General features: G+C 36.2%; 1 protein-coding gene across 3 annotated transcripts in view; it reads left to right on the forward strand.

Moving 5' to 3' along the window:
* The window catches only part of GABRG2 (gamma-aminobutyric acid type A receptor subunit gamma2), a 93,544-nt gene extending 74,143 nt beyond the window's left edge, over window positions 1–19,401 (forward strand). For 2 of the 3 annotated variants that reach the window (XM_034960920.3, XM_003808007.5), the window contains exons 7-10: window positions 6,301–6,453; window positions 12,945–13,150; window positions 15,606–15,629; window positions 16,966–19,401. In XM_034960920.3, the coding sequence (XP_034816811.1) occupies window positions 6,301–6,453; window positions 12,945–13,150; window positions 15,606–15,629; window positions 16,966–17,241 (659 nt within the window). In that variant the 3' untranslated portion in view covers window positions 17,242–19,401. The remainder of the gene's footprint in view (window positions 1–6,300; window positions 6,454–12,944; window positions 13,151–15,605; window positions 15,630–16,965) is intronic. The other variant, XM_003808008.5, reaches the window with a different exon arrangement.
* The last annotated feature ends 3,445 nt before the right edge of the window (window positions 19,402–22,846 follow it).

Below are 22,846 nucleotides of genomic sequence, written 5' to 3' on the forward strand. Positions count from 1 at the left end.
GTCCGGGAATATAGTGAGGGAAAAACAAAACAAAACAAAACAACATATGAAGCCCTAGAGAACAAGTTAAAGAATTTTAGTGTGTCCTGATATCAATGGGCAATTATTGAAGAGTCTGGAGGTATTTATATGTATAGGCATGATCAGAGGGTAGAGAACATTTCAGAAGTTGAGAGCAACATATTGCAAACAAGGTCAAAATAATGAGAAGTTTCCCCTTGGAAAAGCAGAAAATAAATCATATGGCTGAGCTAAAAGTGGGGAGATTATAAAGCTGGGATGGTTCAGGATGGATCAAGCAAACTGGGCCAGAATCACATGTTAAGCAGTGCAAATTTCATACTGAGGTGCTCAAGGGGAATGACCTGAACAAATATGTACTCTAGAAAGAAACGCTTGGTTTAGCACTGTCCAATTGAATGTTCCATGATGAAGGAACTCTATAATCTGTACCATCCAATACACCAGTCACTAGCTACATGTAGCTCTCGCGCACTTGAAATGTGGTTTGTGTAACTAAGAAAGTAAATTTAATTTTTTAAAGTGTGTTTAATATGGCTACCATTTTAGATAGGACAGGTGTAGTCGCATTGTGGAATATATGTGTGTGGGGTGGCGGTGGTGGTGGTGGTCAGAAAGTTGGAATGAAGAAAAGGGGTAAAGAGATTATTCAGCAATCTAGAAGAGAGATGATGGCAGGAAGAATAAAGATGGAAAAATCATAGAGGCAAGAAATAAAAACATTTAATTTACTTGTCTAGGGCTCAGAGGACACAAATAGAATAATAAGAAAGAAAGACCTAGGTTAAATTTAGATTACCCATAGCCTTGATGCCAGGTTTAGAAGACTGGGCTTTCTCTGAAGAGGAGCGTGGACCTATTTAAGTTTAGTGAACATAGGTTTCTTTACTCAGAATTTTCAAAAATGTGCCTGTCAGAAAGTTTAATTGTGGTGTGTAAGATAAATTAGCATGTATCTGTTATATGAGAACTCTTGTGCCATTATGCAGCAGTGACTTTCTTGGCCTGACAACTCCTTGATGGCAAAAGCTAGAGCTTAGCTATATATGTTTTCCCTCTCTTGACCTCACAGGACCTGGTTGGCAGGAGATATTGAATGTACTCCAGAAGAGTTAATGAGAGAATAAACAACCCCGAGAATGGTGGGCAGGTGATGAATGCAGAAACTGCTTGAGAGTAGCCTTTATAGAAGTTTGCAACTGATTAATTTGGAAATCTTTTATCCACAAAAATGTTCTGGATCCCTTAAGCTCAGGGATTGGGATTCTGCCAAAAGATTGAGTATTCTACCTAGACTTCTAGGCACATAAAAAACCATGAGAAAATTTTGGTGCCAATTGCATGGAAATATTTGAAAACTTTTTGTTTCTGTAGTGTTTATCCAAGAAATTTTAAAGTAAAATATGTTTTTTATATACTTTCAGATTATCTTCCTAAAAGTTCACATCATTGTGTATCCCCACCAACAGTGTGTACCTCTGATCCCTGTCCACATCTTTTCAGGACCAAACATTACCAAGGAATTTATTTTTTCCTCAATCTGCCAGGCTAAAAATGAAATACTATTATTTGACTTTGGATTTCACTGATCCCTTCTGAAGTTGAGTTTTCAAATATTTTGTATTTATAAGTTCTTCATTCCTTTTTTTAGCTTAGTTAAAAATTTAGGGTTTTTTTTCTCAATGACAAATGGGAATTCTTTATGTACTGGTGATATTAGCCTTTGAATTCTTATTTATTTTGGAAATATCTCACCACACTCAAATGCGGTGTTTTGCCCTTTAAAACTAGTTAGAGCACTCTTTCTTTTTCTTTTCTTTTCTTTCTTTCTTTCTTTTTTTTTTTTTTTTTTTTGAAACAAAGTCTCACTCTGTCACCCACACTGGAGTGCAGGAGTCTGAGGTGAAGTAGAAAGATCTCCACCCACCCACTGCAACCTGCAACCTCCACGTCCCAGGCTCAAGGGATCCTCCCACCTCAGTCCCTGGAGTAGCTGGGACTACAGGTGCATGCCACCACGCCCGGCTAATTTTTGGTATTTTTTTTTTTTTTGTAGTGATAGATTTTCACTATGTTGCCCAGGCTGGTGTTGAACTCCTGGACTCAAGCAATCCATGTGCCTCTTGCTCCCCAAGTGAGGGGATTACAAGTGCGAGCCACCGTGCCCTCACTGCAGTCTTGATAACACAGAAGTCTTACATTTTACACAGTCAACCCCATAACTTTTTTCCTTTATGCCTTTTAAATTTTATGTTATACTTGACAAAGCTTTTTCCACACTAAGATTATATAGATATTCTATAGTTTTCATTCTGTAGTATTTATATTCGCTCATAAATTTGGATCTTTGTTCCATCTTAAATTTATTTTGTGTATTAGAGTGAGGTACAGATCTAATTTCAGAAAACAATTTTCCCAAATGAAAACTCAATCAACTGTCCTGCAAGCCTTTGGTCAAAATCAGCCTCATGGAATTATGTCCCCAATTCAAGTGTTTAATGAGGGATGCAAAAGCTAGATAAAATGCATTGTCCCAGAACATCTCTCTGTCTATCTGGGTTTAGAAAAAGAATAATCTTATGTCCTTTTAACACATTTAATTTAGAATCAGTTATGAGGCCCCCTATGTCTTAATCTCCGCATTACCTAATACACTGCTCTATGCATAGCAGTGATTCAAAATATCTGTGGACTTAAAAAAGGAGCTAGAAAAAGGAATGTAAAGAAGAGTACAACACTATTTATGCCTTCAAAGTGAACCTAGTAGAATAAGATACACTTTATTCAACTATCTTTTAGTTGAATAAGAGTGACGAGAGAGGCACAAAGTGAAGATATATTTGATACTTCATTTTTTCACCATCCTGATAAAGCATTTAGGATATTTACAGATAATATATGCAAACCATTCAGCCCTGTGTCTACACATAGTAGGCTTTCATGACTGGTAACTTGAAAATTATTTTCTATTATTTCAGGGGTTCAATAGAGGGAAAGACTTCTTTACCATGGAATCTTCAAGTTTTTAAGATGAGATAGTTTCATGTGGAAAATGAGAACCTAAACGCACCACTAAATATTAAATTTTAAAACTATCGTATGGTTATTTACCACTACAACTTAAAAAAAAAACCTGCCATTGATAGCCTTTTCCTAAAACTAGACATAAGAATCTCACACACAAAAAAGATAAACATTAATGGATGTTGTTTCAAATTATATGTCTCCGCTCTTCAATCATAGCCTTCATCTATAAACTCTAAATTAAGACCAAAGCAGGAATGAAACTCATACATAAAATACTGTAACTTTAATGTCATATGTTAGGATAAATCAATAGGAGGAATAAATCTGAAGTGGCAGAAGTAACCACCTTTGACATGCTTGGCATTTAAACCTTTTGGGCTTGGGAAATCCACTGATGCGGCACTTTAAGGGGATTTGATTTTATAGGCTCTTTAGCCCAAGAGTTTTCAGGAATACAAAAAGCGACGTGGCCTTGGAGATATGACAGGTATCAGGCTGTCACTGTGAAGCTGCTTTGCTTTTAATGGCTTGTTCTCAAATTTGAATCCATAATCCACTGGTAGAAAAGCTGTAGACTTGCTGGCAAAGATGAGAGATGCTCAGAAGCCATTACCTTATAATAGAAATTGGTAGATAAGTGGACCATGGAAGTTTAGACTCTGACCTAAAGGGAAGTGGAGAATTGAATTGAGGTAATTATCTTGTTAACTTTGGACAAAATTAAAGTTCACCTTTAAAAGTGCCAGATCATTAATACCCAAGTGCAGATCTTCATTCACTTACATGATAAGGTAAAAAGAAGTTACTAAAATTGTCTAGCTTTATTTAAAACATGATAATTCGTAATTTTTTTTATTTAAACACATTTAAAATGTGCAGAAAGTTCAAGGACTGGGAAAATAGGAGAAAAGGTACCCCTGAATATTATTATTTAAATGAAAAACCTTCCTTTATTACTTTGCTTTTCCTATCTGGAATAAGAGAGGATGCATTTGCCTTTAATATTCTGATCAAAGAAATGAGAAAGAAAAAGATGGATGTTAATAGAGGTCATCTCAAATTAAATCTTTTTACTCTTCAGTCATAGCCTGTGCCTGTTATATTCTAAATTAGGACAAAAGCAGGGACCAAACTGTTTATGAAATGCTATGGTTTTAAATAGCTTATGTTCAATAAATTAACACAGAGAAGCATATGCTGTGGGAATTAGATAAAATCTATTATCATTGATAAAAAATTTCTACCTTCAAGTCTTTAGGCACAGTTGCTAGATAATTGCTACTTATTGATCTCTGGGAGGAAACTGATGTCCCATTGGAAGCCTAATTCCCTGATCAGTGCTAGGTCATGATCACTACCTCAGCCAGGTCTGACTTAAACAAGTAACTGTATGCCAATCTAACAAAAGGCAGTGTTAAGAGGCATTCAAAACCCCACTTAGGAAATATTGCAAGGTTAGGGGACAGTCTACTCCCTCAAAGAGCAGCCAATAAAGGCCTTTCTATTTCAGCAGCTTTGAGGGGTATGGGGTGAAGCTTGAGAGTGGGAAAGAAAAACTAGACTGAGTAGTAATAACTCACCCTGCTAATTCAATCTTCTCTGCATGAGGCTTCTAGGGCACCTTATTTTCAAATCAGATTAAATCAGCCAAGTAAGTAGGGAAACGTAGGCACAAAGCCAACTAATCAAGCTAAAAGATATGATTTGAATTTAATTATCTATGTATTTTAAAGCAAAATATAATTTAGCAAAGAAAAAAGAAGCAATATTTGAAAAGCTATCTCATTTATTCATCTCACATTGTGAGTGCAGATACAATATTTGAAACGGATATTCCCTAAGAATATTTTTAAAAGGTGTAGTAACTGGGATGTGTTTCTGTAATATATTTTCTGATTTTAAAAACTAAAATGCTTTAAAATTTTACTTGGGATGATTCAAAATGAATGACGTGAAATTTTAAGAGCAACTTATGCATCATGACTTTAAAAAGAGACTTCAAATTGTGTCACAATAAATTGTTCTCATGCATTGCTACATGGTTATTCCTTTATTCTTTAGGTAGTTTTTCTTAATATATTCTCTGGATTATTTACATAAATTTTGCTTCTTTTTTTTGTTTGTTTCTTTTCTTTTTTTAGAAGGAGTTTCGCTGGGTTGCCCAGGCTGTAGTGCGGTGGCACAATCTCGGCTCACTGCAAGCTCTGCCTCCTGGGTTCACGCCATTCTCCTGCCTCAGCCTCCCGAGTAGCTGGGACTACAGGCGCCCGCCACAACACCACGCTAATTTTTTGTATTTTTTAGTAGAGACGGGGTTTCACCGTGTTAGCCAGGATGGTCTCGATTTCCTGACCTCATGATCCGCCTGCCTCGGCCTCCCAAAGTGCTGGGATTACAGGCGTGAGCCACCGCGCCCAGCCAAATTTTGCTTTTTAATTCAAATGTTCCATAATATATCTTCTTGATTTTTAGAGAATTTTATGTGTACGATTTATAAAGGCATTAATTCATTTGCACAATTACTTGACAAATGTTACTGAATGCCTGTTTGGAGTCATGCAGAATGCTAAGTACTAGTTTGCAATGGTGAGCTTAAATGGGAACTGTTTGTAGACTCATGCAGATAAAGTCCAGTAGGGGGAAAGATACTGCAAAAATCACCACACAAATGAATATACACTTAAAATTTAAAGTAACTGCCATAAAGGAAAACCATGTGATTCAATGAACATGTGAAAAAATGTCTCATCATAGGAATTTAGTTATAAATTCTGAGTAAAATATTCATTTATTAGTGTCAAGCACCAGGATATCCTTGTATGTTTTTTATAGATAAAGATTTCGTCCTAAGAAATGAGAGGAAATTGTTACAAAACCTAGAATGAATTGCAGACAAGATACGCACAATGTAGAAATACTGTTCCCTACCCTCCTCACCAAACATTTTTATAACGTTTGTGAAGTAGGAAGAGAGGACGTCAGAAAGCACAGAAAGAAGAAAATATGATCAGTATGCTAAAAATGTTTCCTTCCATCTAGTAGACAAATTGCTTCTAAAAGAGTTGGGATTCAGTTCAGGTTGTGTTTCATTTTTGTTTTTTAACCCAAGCGGGCAAAAATAGTTTTCAACATACCACTTGTAGAAAACTCTTAATTTAAATGTGTGTGCATGACCATTAAATACATGCTTAGTTTTAATGCTTTCCAGTGATTGATAAAGGGTTGTATGGTGTTATCTTTGGTCTGTTCCAGGAGATTATGTGGTCATGTCTGTCTACTTTGATCTGAGCAGAAGAATGGGATACTTTACCATCCAGACCTATATCCCCTGCACACTCATTGTCGTCCTATCCTGGGTGTCTTTCTGGATCAATAAGGATGCTGTTCCAGCCAGAACATCTTTAGGTGAGACACCTTTGTTTATGTTGCAGTTTCTCAAGATAAGTACCAAATACAAGTAATTTTTATGTCCATTTCTATGTTGATCTGCTTGAAATTTAGCCTGCAATTGCATAGAAATACCATTTGTTTCATATTCAAGAGAACTGGCATTTTTAATTCACAATAGCAAAGACTTGGAACCAACCCAAATGTCCATCAATGATAGACTGGATTAAGAAAATGTGGCACATATACACCGTGGAATACTATGCAGCCATAAAAAATGATGAGTTCATGTCCTTTGTAGGGACATGGATGAAGCTGGAAACCATCATTCTCAGCAAACTATCGCAAGGACAAAAAACCAAACACTGCATGTTCTCACTCATAGGTGGGAATTGAACAATGAGAACACATGCACATAGGAAGGGGAACATCACACACCGGGGCTTGTTGTAGGGTGGAGGGAGTGGGGAGGAAAAGCATTAGGAGATATACCTAATGTAAATGATGAGTTAATGGGTGCAGCACACCAGCATGGCACATGTATACATATGTAACAAACCTGCACGTTGTGCACATGTACCCTAAAACTTAAAGCATAATAAAAAAAAAAAAGATTTTTTTACTTCTATAGTTGGGTTCTCCTTAGTTACCTTGATAGGTTTTCTTGAGTAACTTTTCTTAAGAAATTTTAGTTAACTATTTTTTAAAAACCGTTTTAATATTAACAGATGTGTTTGTTTAGTTCTCTGGGTAATATGCTGAAGCTGCTTGCACCAGCTCGTGAAAGTTGATTGTGTTTATCTCTTCCCAACTTGGTATTCGGTGATGCCACATTGTTAATGTGAAATCACCCAAGGAGGAAATATTAACAACATGGAAACAAAAGTCAGGGCCTTCTTTTTTCTATAGTTAATTGTTACACATTCACTAGCACGCCATTGGCTGTTGGCTATTCCCCACATGAGTAATTATTGGGATAACATTTGAAGTAATTGGCTCTTTACAGAACAGCCATGGAAAAAATTATTTTTGAGAAAACATATTTACCTGTGAAATTTTTGGGGGAAAAGCGACTCTTAAGATTATTTGCAGTTTGCTCAGTCTAATATATATGGTGATCTTTGTCTTGAATTTTCACATCTGTTTCTTCACATGGGGAAGAAGACTCACACAGACTAAAACAAAGCCCAACACATGAAACTTTTTAAAACCTTAACTAAAAATAAAGCTAGTGAGACGTGAACAAAATTCAACACCCTTTCATCAGCTATGTAAAACCTAGAACCACATCCCTTGCTAACTGTCTAAAGAGTCAGTAGGGTGTAATAGCTAGGAAATTGGGTTTTGGAGTCCCACAAATATGGGTTTGACATCACACATTTAGGATAACATTAGAATGTCGTTTAATCTCTAATTCACAGTTTCCTCATATATAAAACAAGTATAATTTCCTGTACCTAACTTATTGGGTTCTACTAGGGTTAAATAAAGTATTCGATGCAAATTGCACATAAATAGTAAAGCCTCAGAGACGTTGGCTACTATAGTCATTTTCTGACAAAATGGTCTGTACTAAGTTATTAAGCTGAGGGCAGAAGTGATTACTGGGGGAAAAGACATCATTTGCATATCTGTCCTCTTCCAAACCTAATTTAGTTTCCCATCTGTTTCAAAAGAAAGTTATTTTGATTTTTCCTGTTATATGTGGTACTTTGTGTTACAAGTCCTTCTCAAAAATTAAAATATCTTGTCTAATGCTACACGCTGAAACAAACCCCAAATATGTTTAGCCTATTACTTTAGGACTATTACTTGTCACTATGAACAGATACATACTGCATTACAAGCTTCTATGTCTGTCATCAGAATGTCAGTCTTGTACATCTCTAGTACAGTGCCTGGAACATGGCTGGTACCTCAAATAATTGTTCAATTGATGTATACACTTATGTATGGCTGGAGCAAATACCTTGATGTATTCTAATCCACCCTCTTCCCAAAAACATTTTAAGGAAGAGATTTCCAATCAATCTCTCCTCTTGAAGCCTGGATTCTTGCTGGCCAAAATCTCTCTCATGACTTCTTGGGTAACTCATTTAACCCACTCAGTAAATAAGTATTCACTGGCAAAGGATCATGGTGGAAGAAGGGATCAAAGTGAGTGAGTTTTGGAATGAGCGAGAGGCCCTTGAGCAAATAGCAGATAGGTGCTTCTACTTGTTTGTAATTTGTAAGTCAGGAATGCTCAATATGGTCTCTATGTCTTTTCTATTCTTCACAACACCTGCATGTAGAAGTTGCTGTAATGATCATTATTATCACAATTTTTAGAGCTGAGCTAAGGAAGTAGAGGTGCTACAAGGTTAGATGACATACACAAAGTCACAGCATAAGGAGGTAGTAGATCTGCACCTCAGCTGATGAGACATAGGTTTGCTCTGGGTAGGAGGCCTTGGTGAAGACCAATTGTAGGTACAGGTGAGGAGCGGAGCGGAGCCAGTTTCTCTATTTTAACTTTGCTGTCTCACTTTTCTAGATCAGTGCTCCTTAAATTTAATTGAACATTTAAGTCACTAGAGGACTTTTTGAAGTGCAGATTCCTTAGTTCAACCCCAAGAAATGCTTATCTAATGTGTCTAGAACGTGACTTAGGTGTTAGGATTGAAAAACAAACAAACAAAAAATCCACAGGTGATTCAAATGTGCAGTCACCTTTTAGAACCCTGCTCTAGACTTCATTGAGTCCCATTACTTTTCCCAATGTTTACAATCCAGAGTTAAATGAGAGGACCTTAAGCACACGCAGACCTTAAGCTTCTTGCCACAGAACAGTTAGGCCATGTTGTTTGATGAGCAAGATAAATTTATCCACGTTGACTCAGAGATACTGGCTGTTTTCTGAGCACAGAGTCCTAGAGTATGGGCAGCCACCATCTTGGAGCATATAAAAGTGAATGTAGTTTGGTGCCCAGGTGGTAGTTGGTGAGGCTTATTTCTGGTGTAGTGACGATGAATGAAATGAAAATACCATTTGGTACTTTTCACCTAACTGCTTTGAGGTGAGGTAACATCCCTGAAGAGCTTACTTCATGCCAAGACTGGAGGAACTGTTAAAAGCTATGGATATATTTCATCTACCCAGGTAAGCTAAGTCTAACTTATTTACTTATCAAAATGGAAGCTGTCTTATTGTTGGTTGAGGAGACAATATAAACCATGCCTACTCTGCCTCTCACTATTGATGTCGTTGCAGTCTCTTTCCTGTGGCTCCAGGCAGAGCCCTGAAAATATCATGAGGCAATTCTTCAAGAGTCTACTTCTACATGGCTTTGATGAATGCCTATGTAGCCTAAATAACATTTTCCCAATTTGCTGGAACAGTATTTAACTTGCATGTCAAAATTTGTTTCTCCCAAATTATCACATGCCACATTTTTAAAAAATTAACTCATCTACAGTACCTACCATAAATACTGACATTTTCACTTGTCGAGGGTCAAGTATAGCCTCAGGCCTGATTGTAAAATGAAGTCCACAGTGCCAATTTAGTTTTTCAGTCCTCTGCAAAAATATCAGTTGTGATTAGGCACAATGAGAAACTTACATGAATTAATGCATAGACAACCGAATTAAATGTTTTTTAGTTAAGAAATAGAACTTTCTTTTCTAAAATAAAAACTATCAATACCTAATATTTATTAGGATTTTACTAGGTATTGGTACCTTAGGCACATTTTTAAATTTAATCTTCACTGGAGACTTATAAGGTTCCCCATCATTACCACCACCACTCCCAGTTTGTAGATGAGGATCTCAAACCTCCCTAAGGTTCTACCATGATAATATGGAAGACGCCAGACCCATATCACCTCCCCAGTCAGGAATCTACAATAGGTCCCATCTGTCTGGCACTTCATGCCATGTATTTTTCATGTATTTATGGAGCTAAAATACTGTGGTTCAGAGCACAGCATTTGAAGTTGGGCTGCCTAGGTTTGTATCTCATCTCTACCACTTACTATCTTGAACAAGTTTTTATTCCTCCAATGCTCAGTGTTTGTCACCTGTAAAAATAATAATAATAGTAATAATAATACTTTCATTATAGAATCATTATGAGGATCTTGTGAGATAATAGAAAGTGCTTGGCACAGTATCTGGTCAAAGAAAAAGATCAATAAATCATCTCTTTCCTGTATTAAAGGCTACTCTTCCTCCATAGCTGTTTAAACCAACACCAGTCTTTCCACTGTCTGAAATTTCATAACAAGTACGTATTTAGGAAACTTTCATACTAAGCTACAACTAAATGACCCAAGAGAACCACATCGTTCTTGGAAATGTAGCTGAACTCTTCAAAAATGGCTTGGACAAAGACTTGAACTGATTAGGAAGATAACAGTAATTTTATTTCCTCTTACTTATCCTTTATTCAAGAGTGTTTTTGCTTTTCTCAATTTTCTTCTAAGCATGTTCTACCAGTTACCTACTTATTAGAGAATAACAGCTTTACATCTTTTCCTGTATGACACTGGTGCTTTTCTCAGTATCTTCCTCTTCTCTTGCCCTCCAAGTCTCTCTACCTCTTTCTTTCTCTTTCTTTCTTCCTTCTTTCTTTCTCTTTCTTTCTTCTTTCTTTCTTTCATTCTTTCTTTTTTCTTTTTCTTTCTCCTTTCTTTCTTTCTTTCTTTTTCCTTCCTTCCTTCCTTCCTTCCTTCCTTCCTTCCTTCCTTTCCTTCCCTCCTTCCTTCCTCTCTCTCTCTTTCTGTCTGTCTGTCTTTCTTTTTGACAGAGTTTTTACTCTTGTCACCCAGGCTGGAGTGCAACGCCACGATTTCAGCTCATTGCAAGCCCCACCTCCCGGGTTCAAGTGATTCTCCTGTCTCAGCCCCTTGAGTAGCTGGGATTACAGGCACCCACCACCAAGCCCAGCTAATTTTTTGTATTTTTAGTAGAGACAAGGTTTCACCATGTTGGTCAGGCTGGTCTCAAATTCCTGACCTCCTGATCCACCCACCTCGGCCTCCCAAAGTACTGGGATTTCAGGTGTGAGCCACCATGCCTGGCCCGACCTGTTTCGAAGTTTCCCTAGCACTTCCTTTTGACAGAGGAGAATCTGGCTGTCCCCTAGAAGTCTCTTGGTTAGCAGTAATAGTCAGAATTGCACATCATTAAATGATGCAAACTTTATTTTTCTTTTCTGTCCCCCGTAAGAAATATAAATAACAAAACCTGGTAAAAGTTGGGATTATTGCTTTTAGAGTACAGAAAGATGCCTCCACTCAGGATTAGAAATGCCAAACTAGAATCGTAGAATGGTAAGATAGGTGGACCTTCAAAGAGTTAGTCCCACAGATGAGAAAACTGACGCCTAGAGTGTTAAGATAACTTAAGTTCCTATAGCAAGAGCTAGAACCTATTTGAATACTGAATCCATTTTGCCTTTAGTATAAATTACACAACTTTTACATAAGAGAGCTCCTCATCCTTCTCTGGTTGATAAATATAGGTTGTCTTGACATTGTTCCCTGTCACTAAACAACCGCTGGAGAGGACAGGTTTGGATAGGTGCTGTTGTATAATTAGTAAAGTATGAGCTTTGAAATCACTCATGTAATTTCTGTGTTCAATTCTGTCTGCTACTTACCAACTATTGGATGTGGTACTGGTCCTTTAGCCTTGTTCTTCTTATCTATAAATTCAGAATGAAAATACCTGCTGTGAAGATTCAAAGAAACAATGTATATGAAGCACTTATCATTGCCCTTGGCAGAAGGAAGTTTTCAGTAAATATTACCTATTATGTTACTTCTGAGATACTTATTTTAATCCTATAATAATCTAAAAAGAATCCATCAATCAGAGCATGCCACTTACACATAACCCACCTCCTCTATTTAGCATCTTTGAATAATTTCTCCCTGCAATTGGAATAAAATGTGAACTTTCTGCATGTGCCACATTTTATAACTTCCTTTTTATCAAAATAATTTTAATCCCCTTGTCCCTTCCCAGGTGCCAGGTCTTCTAAAAATTTAAATAACAGACAAGATTTCTCTTTCTCAGAACCCTCCCTTAATTTAATAATGATCAAAAGGTTAGTTTCTTACATTTTAAGCTTTACTTTAAACATCAACTCCTCAAAAAGGTCTTCTCTGAGCATTCCATCTAACTAGCTTCTCACCATCCCTATATTCTCCATGGCACATACCATAATGTAACATTATACTTTTCTCTGCTGACATGATTCACAGTATATCTCTCTCACTAAAATATAAGGTACACAAAGGCCAGACCAAATCTATTCATCAGTGTTTGTCATTTCAACTGATACATAGTAGACAGGCAATAAATATTTGTAAATAGAGTGAATTAAATCCACTTATACCTCCTTTCCCATTGCTGAAACTGCCCATCAGAAGTCATGAAACAATGTAGTCTCATGAGTGACTCAGTTACCCAACTTGCTTATGCAATCACATGACCTGTATTATCACACCTCTCTTCAGGTATCACCACTGTCCTGACAATGACTACCCTCAGCACCATTGCCCGGAAATCGCTCCCCAAGGTCTCCTATGTCACAGCGATGGATCTCTTTGTATCTGTTTGTTTCATCTTTGTCTTCTCTGCTCTGGTGGAGTATGGCACCTTGCATTATTTTGTCAGCAACCGGAAACCAAGCAAGGACAAAGATAAAAAGAAGAAAAACCCTGTATGTATCATTTTCCATTGGGACCATTGAAATTTTTATGATTTCAGTTTAGTTTGTTTTCATTAGCCTATCTGCAGGCTAAGGCTCAGCAGTTTGGGCTCCAAGATGAAAACAGCATGTATGAGTTTAGCCAGGCCATAATGATTCATTTATGGTCATTAGTTACTTGAGAGAGACTCAAGTCTGTTTCTATTTTCTATGTCAGAGTTCTTATGCAAATATAATTACCTGCTCTCTTTATTTTGTGGAGACTAAAGCCATTTTTGAGAAATGTGACCTTCTTCTTGTTGCTATTATTCCAGGTTTCACTGATTTTTTGAGATGGAGTGTCACTCTGTTGCTCAGGCTGGAGTGCAGTGGCGGGATCTCGGCTTACTGCAACCTCCGCCTCCTGGGTTCAAGCAATTCTCCTGCCTCAGCCCCCTGAGTAGCTGGGACTATAGGCACATGCCACCAAGCCTGGTTAATTTTTGTATTTTTAGTACAGATGGGGTTTCACCATATTGGTCAGGCTGGTCTCAAACTCCTGACCTCAGGTGATCCACCTGTCTTGGCCTCCCAAAGTGCTGAGATTAGATGCGTGAGCCACTGCGCCTGGCCATGATAATATTATTAAATTACTGATGTTTTAAATTAAAACTTCCATTTAAGGCATTCCACTAGGAAGCTATAAGGTCCTTGAAGTTTCAAGGCTGACTACATTTTTGCAAATGATTTAGTGTGTGTATGGAGGTGGAGTGTGGGTATTGTCACCAGATAATTTCTATTGATTTCATTCTTGAAATGTATCTTTTTGTTTTTAAAACAAATGATTTACTATTATATGGGCAAGTTAGTTAGCCTCCTTGTGTGTGATATATATATATATATATATATATATATATATATATATATATATATATATACATAGTGTATTATTTAAAAACACTCGTCTTATGGGGCTGCTATGAGAAATAAATGTGGCAATGAAGGGCAAAACAAAAAATCCCAAAATATTACATAGTACTGTACACATGAATGTACTTAACATTAGTAGTTGGTGATGATAGTTGATTTTGATGATTTATACGGTTTCCAGCCTGGATTGACTTCAGTGCCACAATTTGAAAACAGGGAGGATGACTTCTACTTGCAACCAAACTTTAAATAGTGAGGATGAGGCATAAACACAAATGCCTAAAGCAACTGTTTTTTATTGTGAGTGTTGAGGAGAGCACATAGTTACCCATTTACACACCTGAACAAAGTGGCTGGCTCATAGAAATCCCCATGAAAGTTAAGGTCCATTCCCTTCCAGGATATGGGCAAAGAAAATCACCTGACAATCCTGGATCATGGCCTTCTGCTTTGAGAGCCATAATACGCTCTACCTATCCAACCCAGAGACTTTGGAGGTTGAATTGTAAGGAAGGAATTTAGCTGATTCTAGGTTGTATTCTGATGCAGCTGCAGAAACCCAAGTGAAGTACTACAAGAGTAATGTGTTTATTTGAATGTAAGACTTTGGAACATGGAAAGAAAGAAACATCATTATTCTTGATTTAAAAAATGCTTTCTTTAATTGCTCAAATATTTACAATGCTTTATGCAGTCCTTCCCTTCCCTGTCTGTTTTGCCTCTCTCTGACTTTCCATTTTCTTTATCCTTGTTTTATTTTCCTTGTTGTGTTGTTTTTGTTTGCTCCCTCTTGTTCACTTTCCATTTCACTCTCCCTCAAGAAGGTGGTTCTATTGAGAGTTGGCATATTACCTGCGAGCTATAACAAGGACATGAGGAGTGGCTTTCAAACAAGTTCTGATGAGTCCTTTGGAAAAAGCCCCTTGGCCCTCTCTGTCAGCTACGCCATTGCAGAGTAGATTTTGTTGCAAAGATAGAGGCAGATTCCCTTATTCAGGGTCATGGAAATGGCAGAAGAAGAAAAGGCAGAGGAGAACAGGATAAAAATTTGAGAAAATGAAATTACCTGAGAATTTCATGCACTTCTTTTTAGGCAATTAGATGATTTATCAGAACTAGCAAGAAAATAAACAAGGAATGAGAAGCTGAAAGTTTATTTTCCTGTTTAATATGCCTTTTGGATAATTGTGTCAAGACTCACCTATTAAGTTATCCTTGATGATAATTAGAAAATAGAATCATGATATTTTTAAACAGGGGAACCAGGCAATAGAAAACTTCCTCGCAATTGAACAACTCTGGCTTCTTCAGTCAAATAATTGTAGATTAATTTATTAAAAATTTCACTAGTAATTACAAAATTACACTTAACTTTAAGCAAATACTTTATCCCAAGCTCAGAACTCTCCTTCTGTGTTTATAATTTCAGTTCATTTCACTTACTGTGTTTTCAAAATGTATTTTTAATTTATCTTGTCTCTCTCTTTTTTTTCGTTTCTTTTTTTCTCCTTTTTATTAAAAACAAATGCAATTCTCTTTTCTGTCTACAAACCCAAAGCTTCTTCGGATGTTTTCCTTCAAGGTATAATGTTTTTGGAATGGAAATTCACTGCATGCAACTGCTAAATTTAACTATTAATGCTTACATGGTGTTTTATTTTGTTTTATGAGTAGACATTTAAGCATTCTACTAGAGATAATATGTTGGAGAAAGTTCTACAGACTTCTAGAGTTGATTCAGCAACTATACGCTAATTCACATAGGTTTTAATCTTACACCAAGCTCAAAAGCTATAATCCCTGTGAGATGTCATAGGTAAAGAAGGCTGCTTTATCCATCAAAGCCAAAATGAGCTTCCTCTTTTCAGATGAAAATGGGATTGAGTCTTACTGATTACGACTACCAAGTTTGTACTCTTTTAAAACTAAAATTTAACTCTGTAAATCTTAATTCAAAATGTATTGGTTCATTATTGTTTGTAAACTTAATGATTTCTGTTTTTCTGAACACTACCTGTAAGTTCTGTAAGAACAATATTCTTTTTGAAAGGCTTTGAGTTAAAATATCCATTCCTTATTTCCAGAGTGATCCCTAAGCCTGTTGGCTCTACTATAATGTGTTGCAATGAGATTTCTATTCAAATATAATAGCTGATCCTGAGACGTTAGAATTTCTGTTTAGATTATCCTAAAATGAAATCATCCAAATTAACATTAAATATATCATTTAGTTGTATAGAAATTTACCAACTGGTCTAGCAGGAAATTTGACAAGTAGTAACCTTCTTTTCTCAATTTCCGTTCACATGTAGGTAAACATTGTTGACATTCTTAAGCTTATAGATGGTGAATATTAGAAAAAGAATCATCCTTTAAAACATAAGCCATACCATTGTGGTATACAATCAGGAAAATTCTGTATTTATATAGATTTTAACATTTTCTATTAACATTTAATACATTTGCTCAGTGTAATGGGTTTTCTATTTGCCTATAACTAAGCATGACACAATATTTGATTTCAGAATTGATGCATTTTTATTTCTCTGTTCCACTCACATGCAGCACCATCAAATGCCTTCATGTAACCAACGTCACATCTAATACTTACTAGAATAAGATTCCATGTAATTTGATTTAAATATTTAACTTTGAGTTCTTTTGGTGTTCAATCTCCTTGCTATAGCTATTAGCTTGATGATATTATTTTCAGCTGCACTGCTTAAGCTCAAAATTTGAAATCTGCAAATGTGCTATCTTTCTAAGTTCAATTTTACCATTGTAGATCATGATGTCATAGCAATTTCCTGAGTACCCATTTTCAGATTCATCATCACATTGGTGACATTGTGGAAAAACAGCCTAGGATCTCTCGAGAACAACTAACTGATCCCTCTCCTTCCCTACCCTCGTCCCAGGCCCCTACCATTGATATCCGCCCAAGATCAGCAACCATTCAAATGAATAATGCTACACACCTTCAAGAGAGAGATGAAGAGTACGGCTATGAGTGTCTGGATGGCAAGGACTGTGCCAGTTTTTTCTGCTGTTTTGAAGATTGTCGAACAGGAGCTTGGAGACATGGGAGGATACATATCCGCATTGCCAAAATGGACTCCTATGCTCGGATCTTCTTCCCCACTGCCTTCTGCCTGTTTAATCTGGTCTATTGGGTCTCCTACCTCTACCTGTGAGGAGGTATGGGTTTTACTGATATGGGTCTTATTCACTGAGTCTCATGGAGAGATGTCTGTTCTAAGTCCACTTAAATAATCCTCTATGTGGTTGATAATGATCTGAATCTGTTTCTATGTCCAAACCTGGTAAATTTTATAATGTCATATTGTTTGTGCCCAGCCCTCCTTTGGTTAGTGTACTTTGAACTTCGATGTTTGCTGTGTTTCAAACCTGCAAGGCAAAGTAAAATTAGAGCAAGAACATTCAAACCAAATAAGATATTTTTCAGCTACAGCAAATGAAACAGTGAAAGCCCTGACTATTTACAGTAGTGGTATCCTTACTAGATTCATAATGCAATTAGATAGAAAAGGTCCAAAACTGTACCCTATGTTCACTCCGGGTCAAGTTGTGATAAATTTGATCCCAGTAGAATACCTCCCTCATTTAAGAAAAATCATAACTCACTTTAAATATGAAAGCCTAGTCCAGAAATCTATTACACCTTTATCTCAAGATAGGAAGAAAATTTCCTCCACATTCATGTACAATGATGTAAATATTTCAATAACTTAGAATGCTTCAAGTTTAGTGCATGCATCTCTTTAGATCCAAAATAAATGGATTGAAGTTATCATCCTATTGTCTTTTATTTTGTGTCCTTGGGCTATAAAAGAATCCTGAATGTAATTATAAGGATTTGGGTTTGGAAATGGAGGGAGGAATTTTCATTGCCTTCTCCCTCATGCATGAAGATTCGAACGCTTATTTTTTCCTTGTATGACATATTACAACACTTTAAGTAAAATATAGACTGGATAATCAACATTTGCCACCTCTAAATATGCCCAATTTCATAACTAGAGTATAAAGTAATTGTATGTGCTTGCCGCTATTTTTTTCTTCCTTTTAGGATGATAGATCATAACAGAACTTATTCTCCATCTCAAGATCTGCTTCTAGTGATTGTGAGTGCCTTGTGGGCAGAATCCTTGTCATTTCCTCTTTGGGTCCGTAGCACCTTGCATAGTGCCTGGCACATAGTTGGTGCTCAATAAATATGGTTTGAAGTGAATTGCCCTCACATGCTTCTGGCAAATCTCTGTGCTGGCCTGAAACCAGTGATTCATCTTCTCACATAGGTGTTGTCAAGTGATATTTGATTTTGTAAAAATAACCAGTAGGATCCAAAGAACTTTAGCTATTTATGTTCATCTTCAAAAAATTATTTTAGGCAAAGTCCATACTCCTTTTAAAACAATATTTATGTCCTATGTTTGTGTATAGAAATGACTCTACTAGGGCATAATTAGAGTTTGTGTATTATTTTTCCAGGTTTGGGGATGAGTCAGTCCTTGCCCATCCACAATTTTGTTTGTGAACTTATAACAGGAATAAGCAAAATTCATACCTGACTAGTGTTCAGAATGTAGCATTCTGTGTGAAAAAGTATTGAAGATTAGCTTTTAAAAACTGAAAAAAAAAAAAAATGAATGACTCACATAGAGGTTGAGCCAATGACTGTGGCCTCATTAGATTACATTGTAGTTAAACAAAGCAATTTCTCCAGACTTAAAACATGATGAGTTGAGCTCTATCTTCATGTACTCATCCTGAATCCTTATTTTTCTAAAATAGCACCCTTTGTTAATTATTTTTATGGAAATTATTACTCTGTCATAATTAAATCATAGCTAGTATAACTTTACAGATAACCTAAAAAGAATAGAAAAGAAGAGAGAGCGGCTTTGTCAATATAAAACCATGTAAAGTCATCATCAAGTCATCTGGATGAATCTTGAAACACATTTAGCTGCCAGTTTTACAAACCTTTAATATATCAGTGCTCCAGTATATAACCTCAAACAAATGTAAATAGAATGAATTATTTTCTTGTTTTGAATTGTCAGTATATTAAATGTTGACTCTTTGGGAGAGTTGTTGGCAAGTTTCAATGGTGAGAAACATATTATTGTCAACTTGAAATGTGTTCTGTAATGGGGACACTACAAAAAGCTAGCTTTCCAATGTGTGCATAGTATTGGCAATATGAATATATATTATATATAATCTAATAATTATTATAAGCTGCTCCCTGTCTATGTATTTGGAAACCTTTTCACAAAGGGAATTGCCTAACGTGGACTTTTACAATAAAAATGCTGCATTCTAATCCATGGTGGCATCTCAGTAGTCTGGTGGGATTGTTTGTCTTAGAGATTGTGACCTCTCTTTCTTGTCTCATTTCCCCAAATCCCCTCTCAGTGAGATTTATCTGTGAGCTGTGTGACTGTGTTTTGCATGGTGGTACTCTTCACCTCAAAAAAATTAAGAGAGGCATGTGGGTTGTAGAGTGAAGAAGAAAGGCAGACATGTAATAAAGTAAGTAAAAATTCAAGTCTTTTCTACCTCAAGAATTTTGGTGTGGTTAACATTAATTCCAGTGCCAGACAAAGTTGGGATCCCAGCTTTACTATTTACCAGTTGTTAGACAATTGTCAATTCAGACTTTAGAATCCTGCATTAAAAATAATTTGTGTATTTGTTTATTTGTTTAGAGATGGGGTCTCCCTCTGTCACTCAGTCTGAAGTATAGTGGCACAGTCATAGCTCACTGAAGCCTCAAACTTTTAAGCTAAAGCATTCCTCCTGCCTCAGCCTCCTGAATAGCTGGAACTACAGATGCATGCCACCATGCCCAGCTAGAAGTCTCCATTTTAGCAGCTATAAATTAGATATACCAATGCTAACCTATGTAGTGACACTCAACAAATGGTCAAAAGCTCTCTCCCTCACTTCCGACGCCTTCCATGCACTGCTGTCATGCTCCCTTCATCCTATCAAACTAGCTTCCCTGATAGAATCCAGCATTAGGCATATAAGCCTTTAAGTGACTCTACATCACTTTATTTTTATTTTTAGGAAATATTTGCATTGCAAGTCTTTTAAACTATATGTGGGAAATTTCTGTCTCATTGGAAAAAAAACTTACACATTACATTAGTTATTTTTAAGGCCAAAGAACTGTTATTTGTACCCTCAAAATTTACAAACATACGAAGTTGATTAGCCCTACTCCAGAGACAATGTCATGTTTTCTTGAAGTCTTTTGAAATTCTCCCAGGAATATAATATTATCTTCACAACACAGCTGCCCTAACCATCCTCGTCCCCATTCTCTTGGCCCCTCATATCTTCCTGCATCTAATTTAATCATCTATTTCTCACCTTCCAAACCTATAAAAATATAGTTTTCACTTAGATGTTGTCTGCTGTCTAACTCAATGCCCTGAACTTTAGCTGAGTTCATATCTTTATATGGCCTTCATTCCTTGCATTAAGTCTCAATATTATTCTGACTAGTAGCAAAAATTTTTGTCTGCAATGAAGGTCAAATTAAGTTAACCAAATGATGTGCTCTTCAGGGATTATGTCAAAAATTGCTATCTCTATGCTTTGTCACTATGAATCTTTGTCAAAGGTGTAGAATATGGGGGAATGACATAGACCAAGAGCTCGGCTATGTTTTCCTCTGCTCAGTGAACTGCCAAAGGTCACACAGCTAGTTAATGACAGACCAGGGGGTCATCTAAGCATTGCTCTTTCCACTGTGTCTCACAGTATTTCAGAATTTAGAAGTAAAATTCTGGAATACTTTATCTTTCTGTTAATATTTTAGGATCTGCCAAACTGCAGGATGCTTTCCTTCTTTGATCTAAGCCTCACTTTGACTCATTTTATTGCAATGAGACAGGAATTTGAGAATACCTAGTAACAGAGGGAAGTCAGTGGGTTTTGTATTTATTTTATTCCTTCTCATGTGAAATGACCAATTGATATTTAATATTACCCATACTGCTTTCAGAATGCTGTTTCAAAGAAACATCTAAACAACTCCAGACCTAGAGTTAGCCTTTGTCCTTTGGGGTATGTGGCAGTAGACAACCAAAAAGTTTCCATGGCTAGGATCTGCAGGCTCATTCTTTCTACTATTTAAGCAAAGTGGTGGGGAATGACCTAACTATTATGATTCTTTCTAAGGTTACAGATTATAAGCCAATTGCAAAATCCAGTTGTAACTTTCTTTTGCCACATTTTGGATAATAAAGAAATAGTTTCCTCTAATTATGGTTTGTGTAACTAATTGGAAAAGCAGAGGCTCTTGCTCCAGATTAACTAGGTTCAAATATCAGCCCTGTCAACTTTTGTCTGCCTTAGTTTTATCACCTGAAAAATGGAGATAATATTGGCATGTATCTCAGACTTTATTATAAGGAGAAACTTAGTTAATACCAAAGAATTACTGGATGCTAGTAATTTTCCTCAGTAAGGATATAAAGTTTCAGAAAATACAGGGTACAAGAACCATATCTACTTTGCTTAAAAATATTGATCATCATTTGTGAAGACTCTCTTTTCTCATAAAAAAAAAAAAGTCACTGGACCAGGGATAGAAATTTCATTTAACATCTGGGGATTTCCAAATATTTCTATCTTGATGATATTCAGTTTCTTACGTAAACAAGGGAATTTGGCCCCTTTTTCTCCAGCAGACTTTTATTCGATCACTTCTCTGCTATTTGCTATGGCCTGATGTGATTGATTACCATCTAACATTCTGACTCTATTAAACTCTGTCTTACCTCCATACAGGTATCTTGGCTCATTTATCTTATTTCCACCCTGAGACTTCTCTAAAAAAGCACAGTTTTCCTAGAATGTCATCCTCTGCTCAACAGATTCAACAGTCTCTAATTAAAGACTCTACCTGGTCTGTAAGGTCTTCCCAGTTTCACTAAAGTTCAATATGCTATTTTCTTTTATCTCTTCCAGTTCTTGATGTGACTTTTGAATGGCTTAATCCTAATGTTTATCTTAGCTAAATACTTACATTCATCCAATCCTCTTTGTAAACAAACATTAAATGTACAATGCTGTGACAAGAATATATTATAAATAATTCACTATCAATTGGCATCTTAAATCAGGTTGTTTATCTTCTATCTCCATGCTCTATAAATTTGCCTCGCAGTTTTTTTTTTCTGAGACTTGTGTGTTTTATGGGTGTGGAATTAAGTTCCTCATCAAATAAGTTTTAATTAAGCATCTATACATTCAGCTTAATATAAAGTTTTCAGTAAATTCATGCCATGGGCCTAATATAGGGCCCTGTGAGTGCAGGAAGAGGTAAATTTCAGGTATGCTTTGCCCTGAAATGCCCATAATATGATAGAGGAGTCAGAAAAGAATACAAATAACTCTAATGGAGCTTCACACAAGTAGTTGTAGATAGAATAAGTCATATTCTAACTGTGAGTGAAGTCAGAAAAGGGTTTCTCTGTATAAAAAGCATTCCTCTACATGTAAGGAGGTCCCATCACTGCTCAAAATCCCCCTTTCTATAATTAATAATAAAAATCCTATAGACTATTTGAAAACTATGTACATGTACATAACAATATTGTTCTTAATCCATTAGCAAGAGTTAATCACTAAAATAGTATTTATCTTTCTATTTTTGTTTTCCTTCATATGTATTTACAGCTGAGGGTTTTTTCCCCACATATATTTAAACACACAGATTAGACAGATGAATAGAAGTATAGATATGGACATACATCT

This window comes from Pan paniscus, chromosome 4 (assembly GCF_029289425.2).
Source record: "Pan paniscus chromosome 4, NHGRI_mPanPan1-v2.0_pri, whole genome shotgun sequence".
NCBI classification, from domain to species: Eukaryota; Metazoa; Chordata; class Mammalia; order Primates; family Hominidae; genus Pan; species Pan paniscus.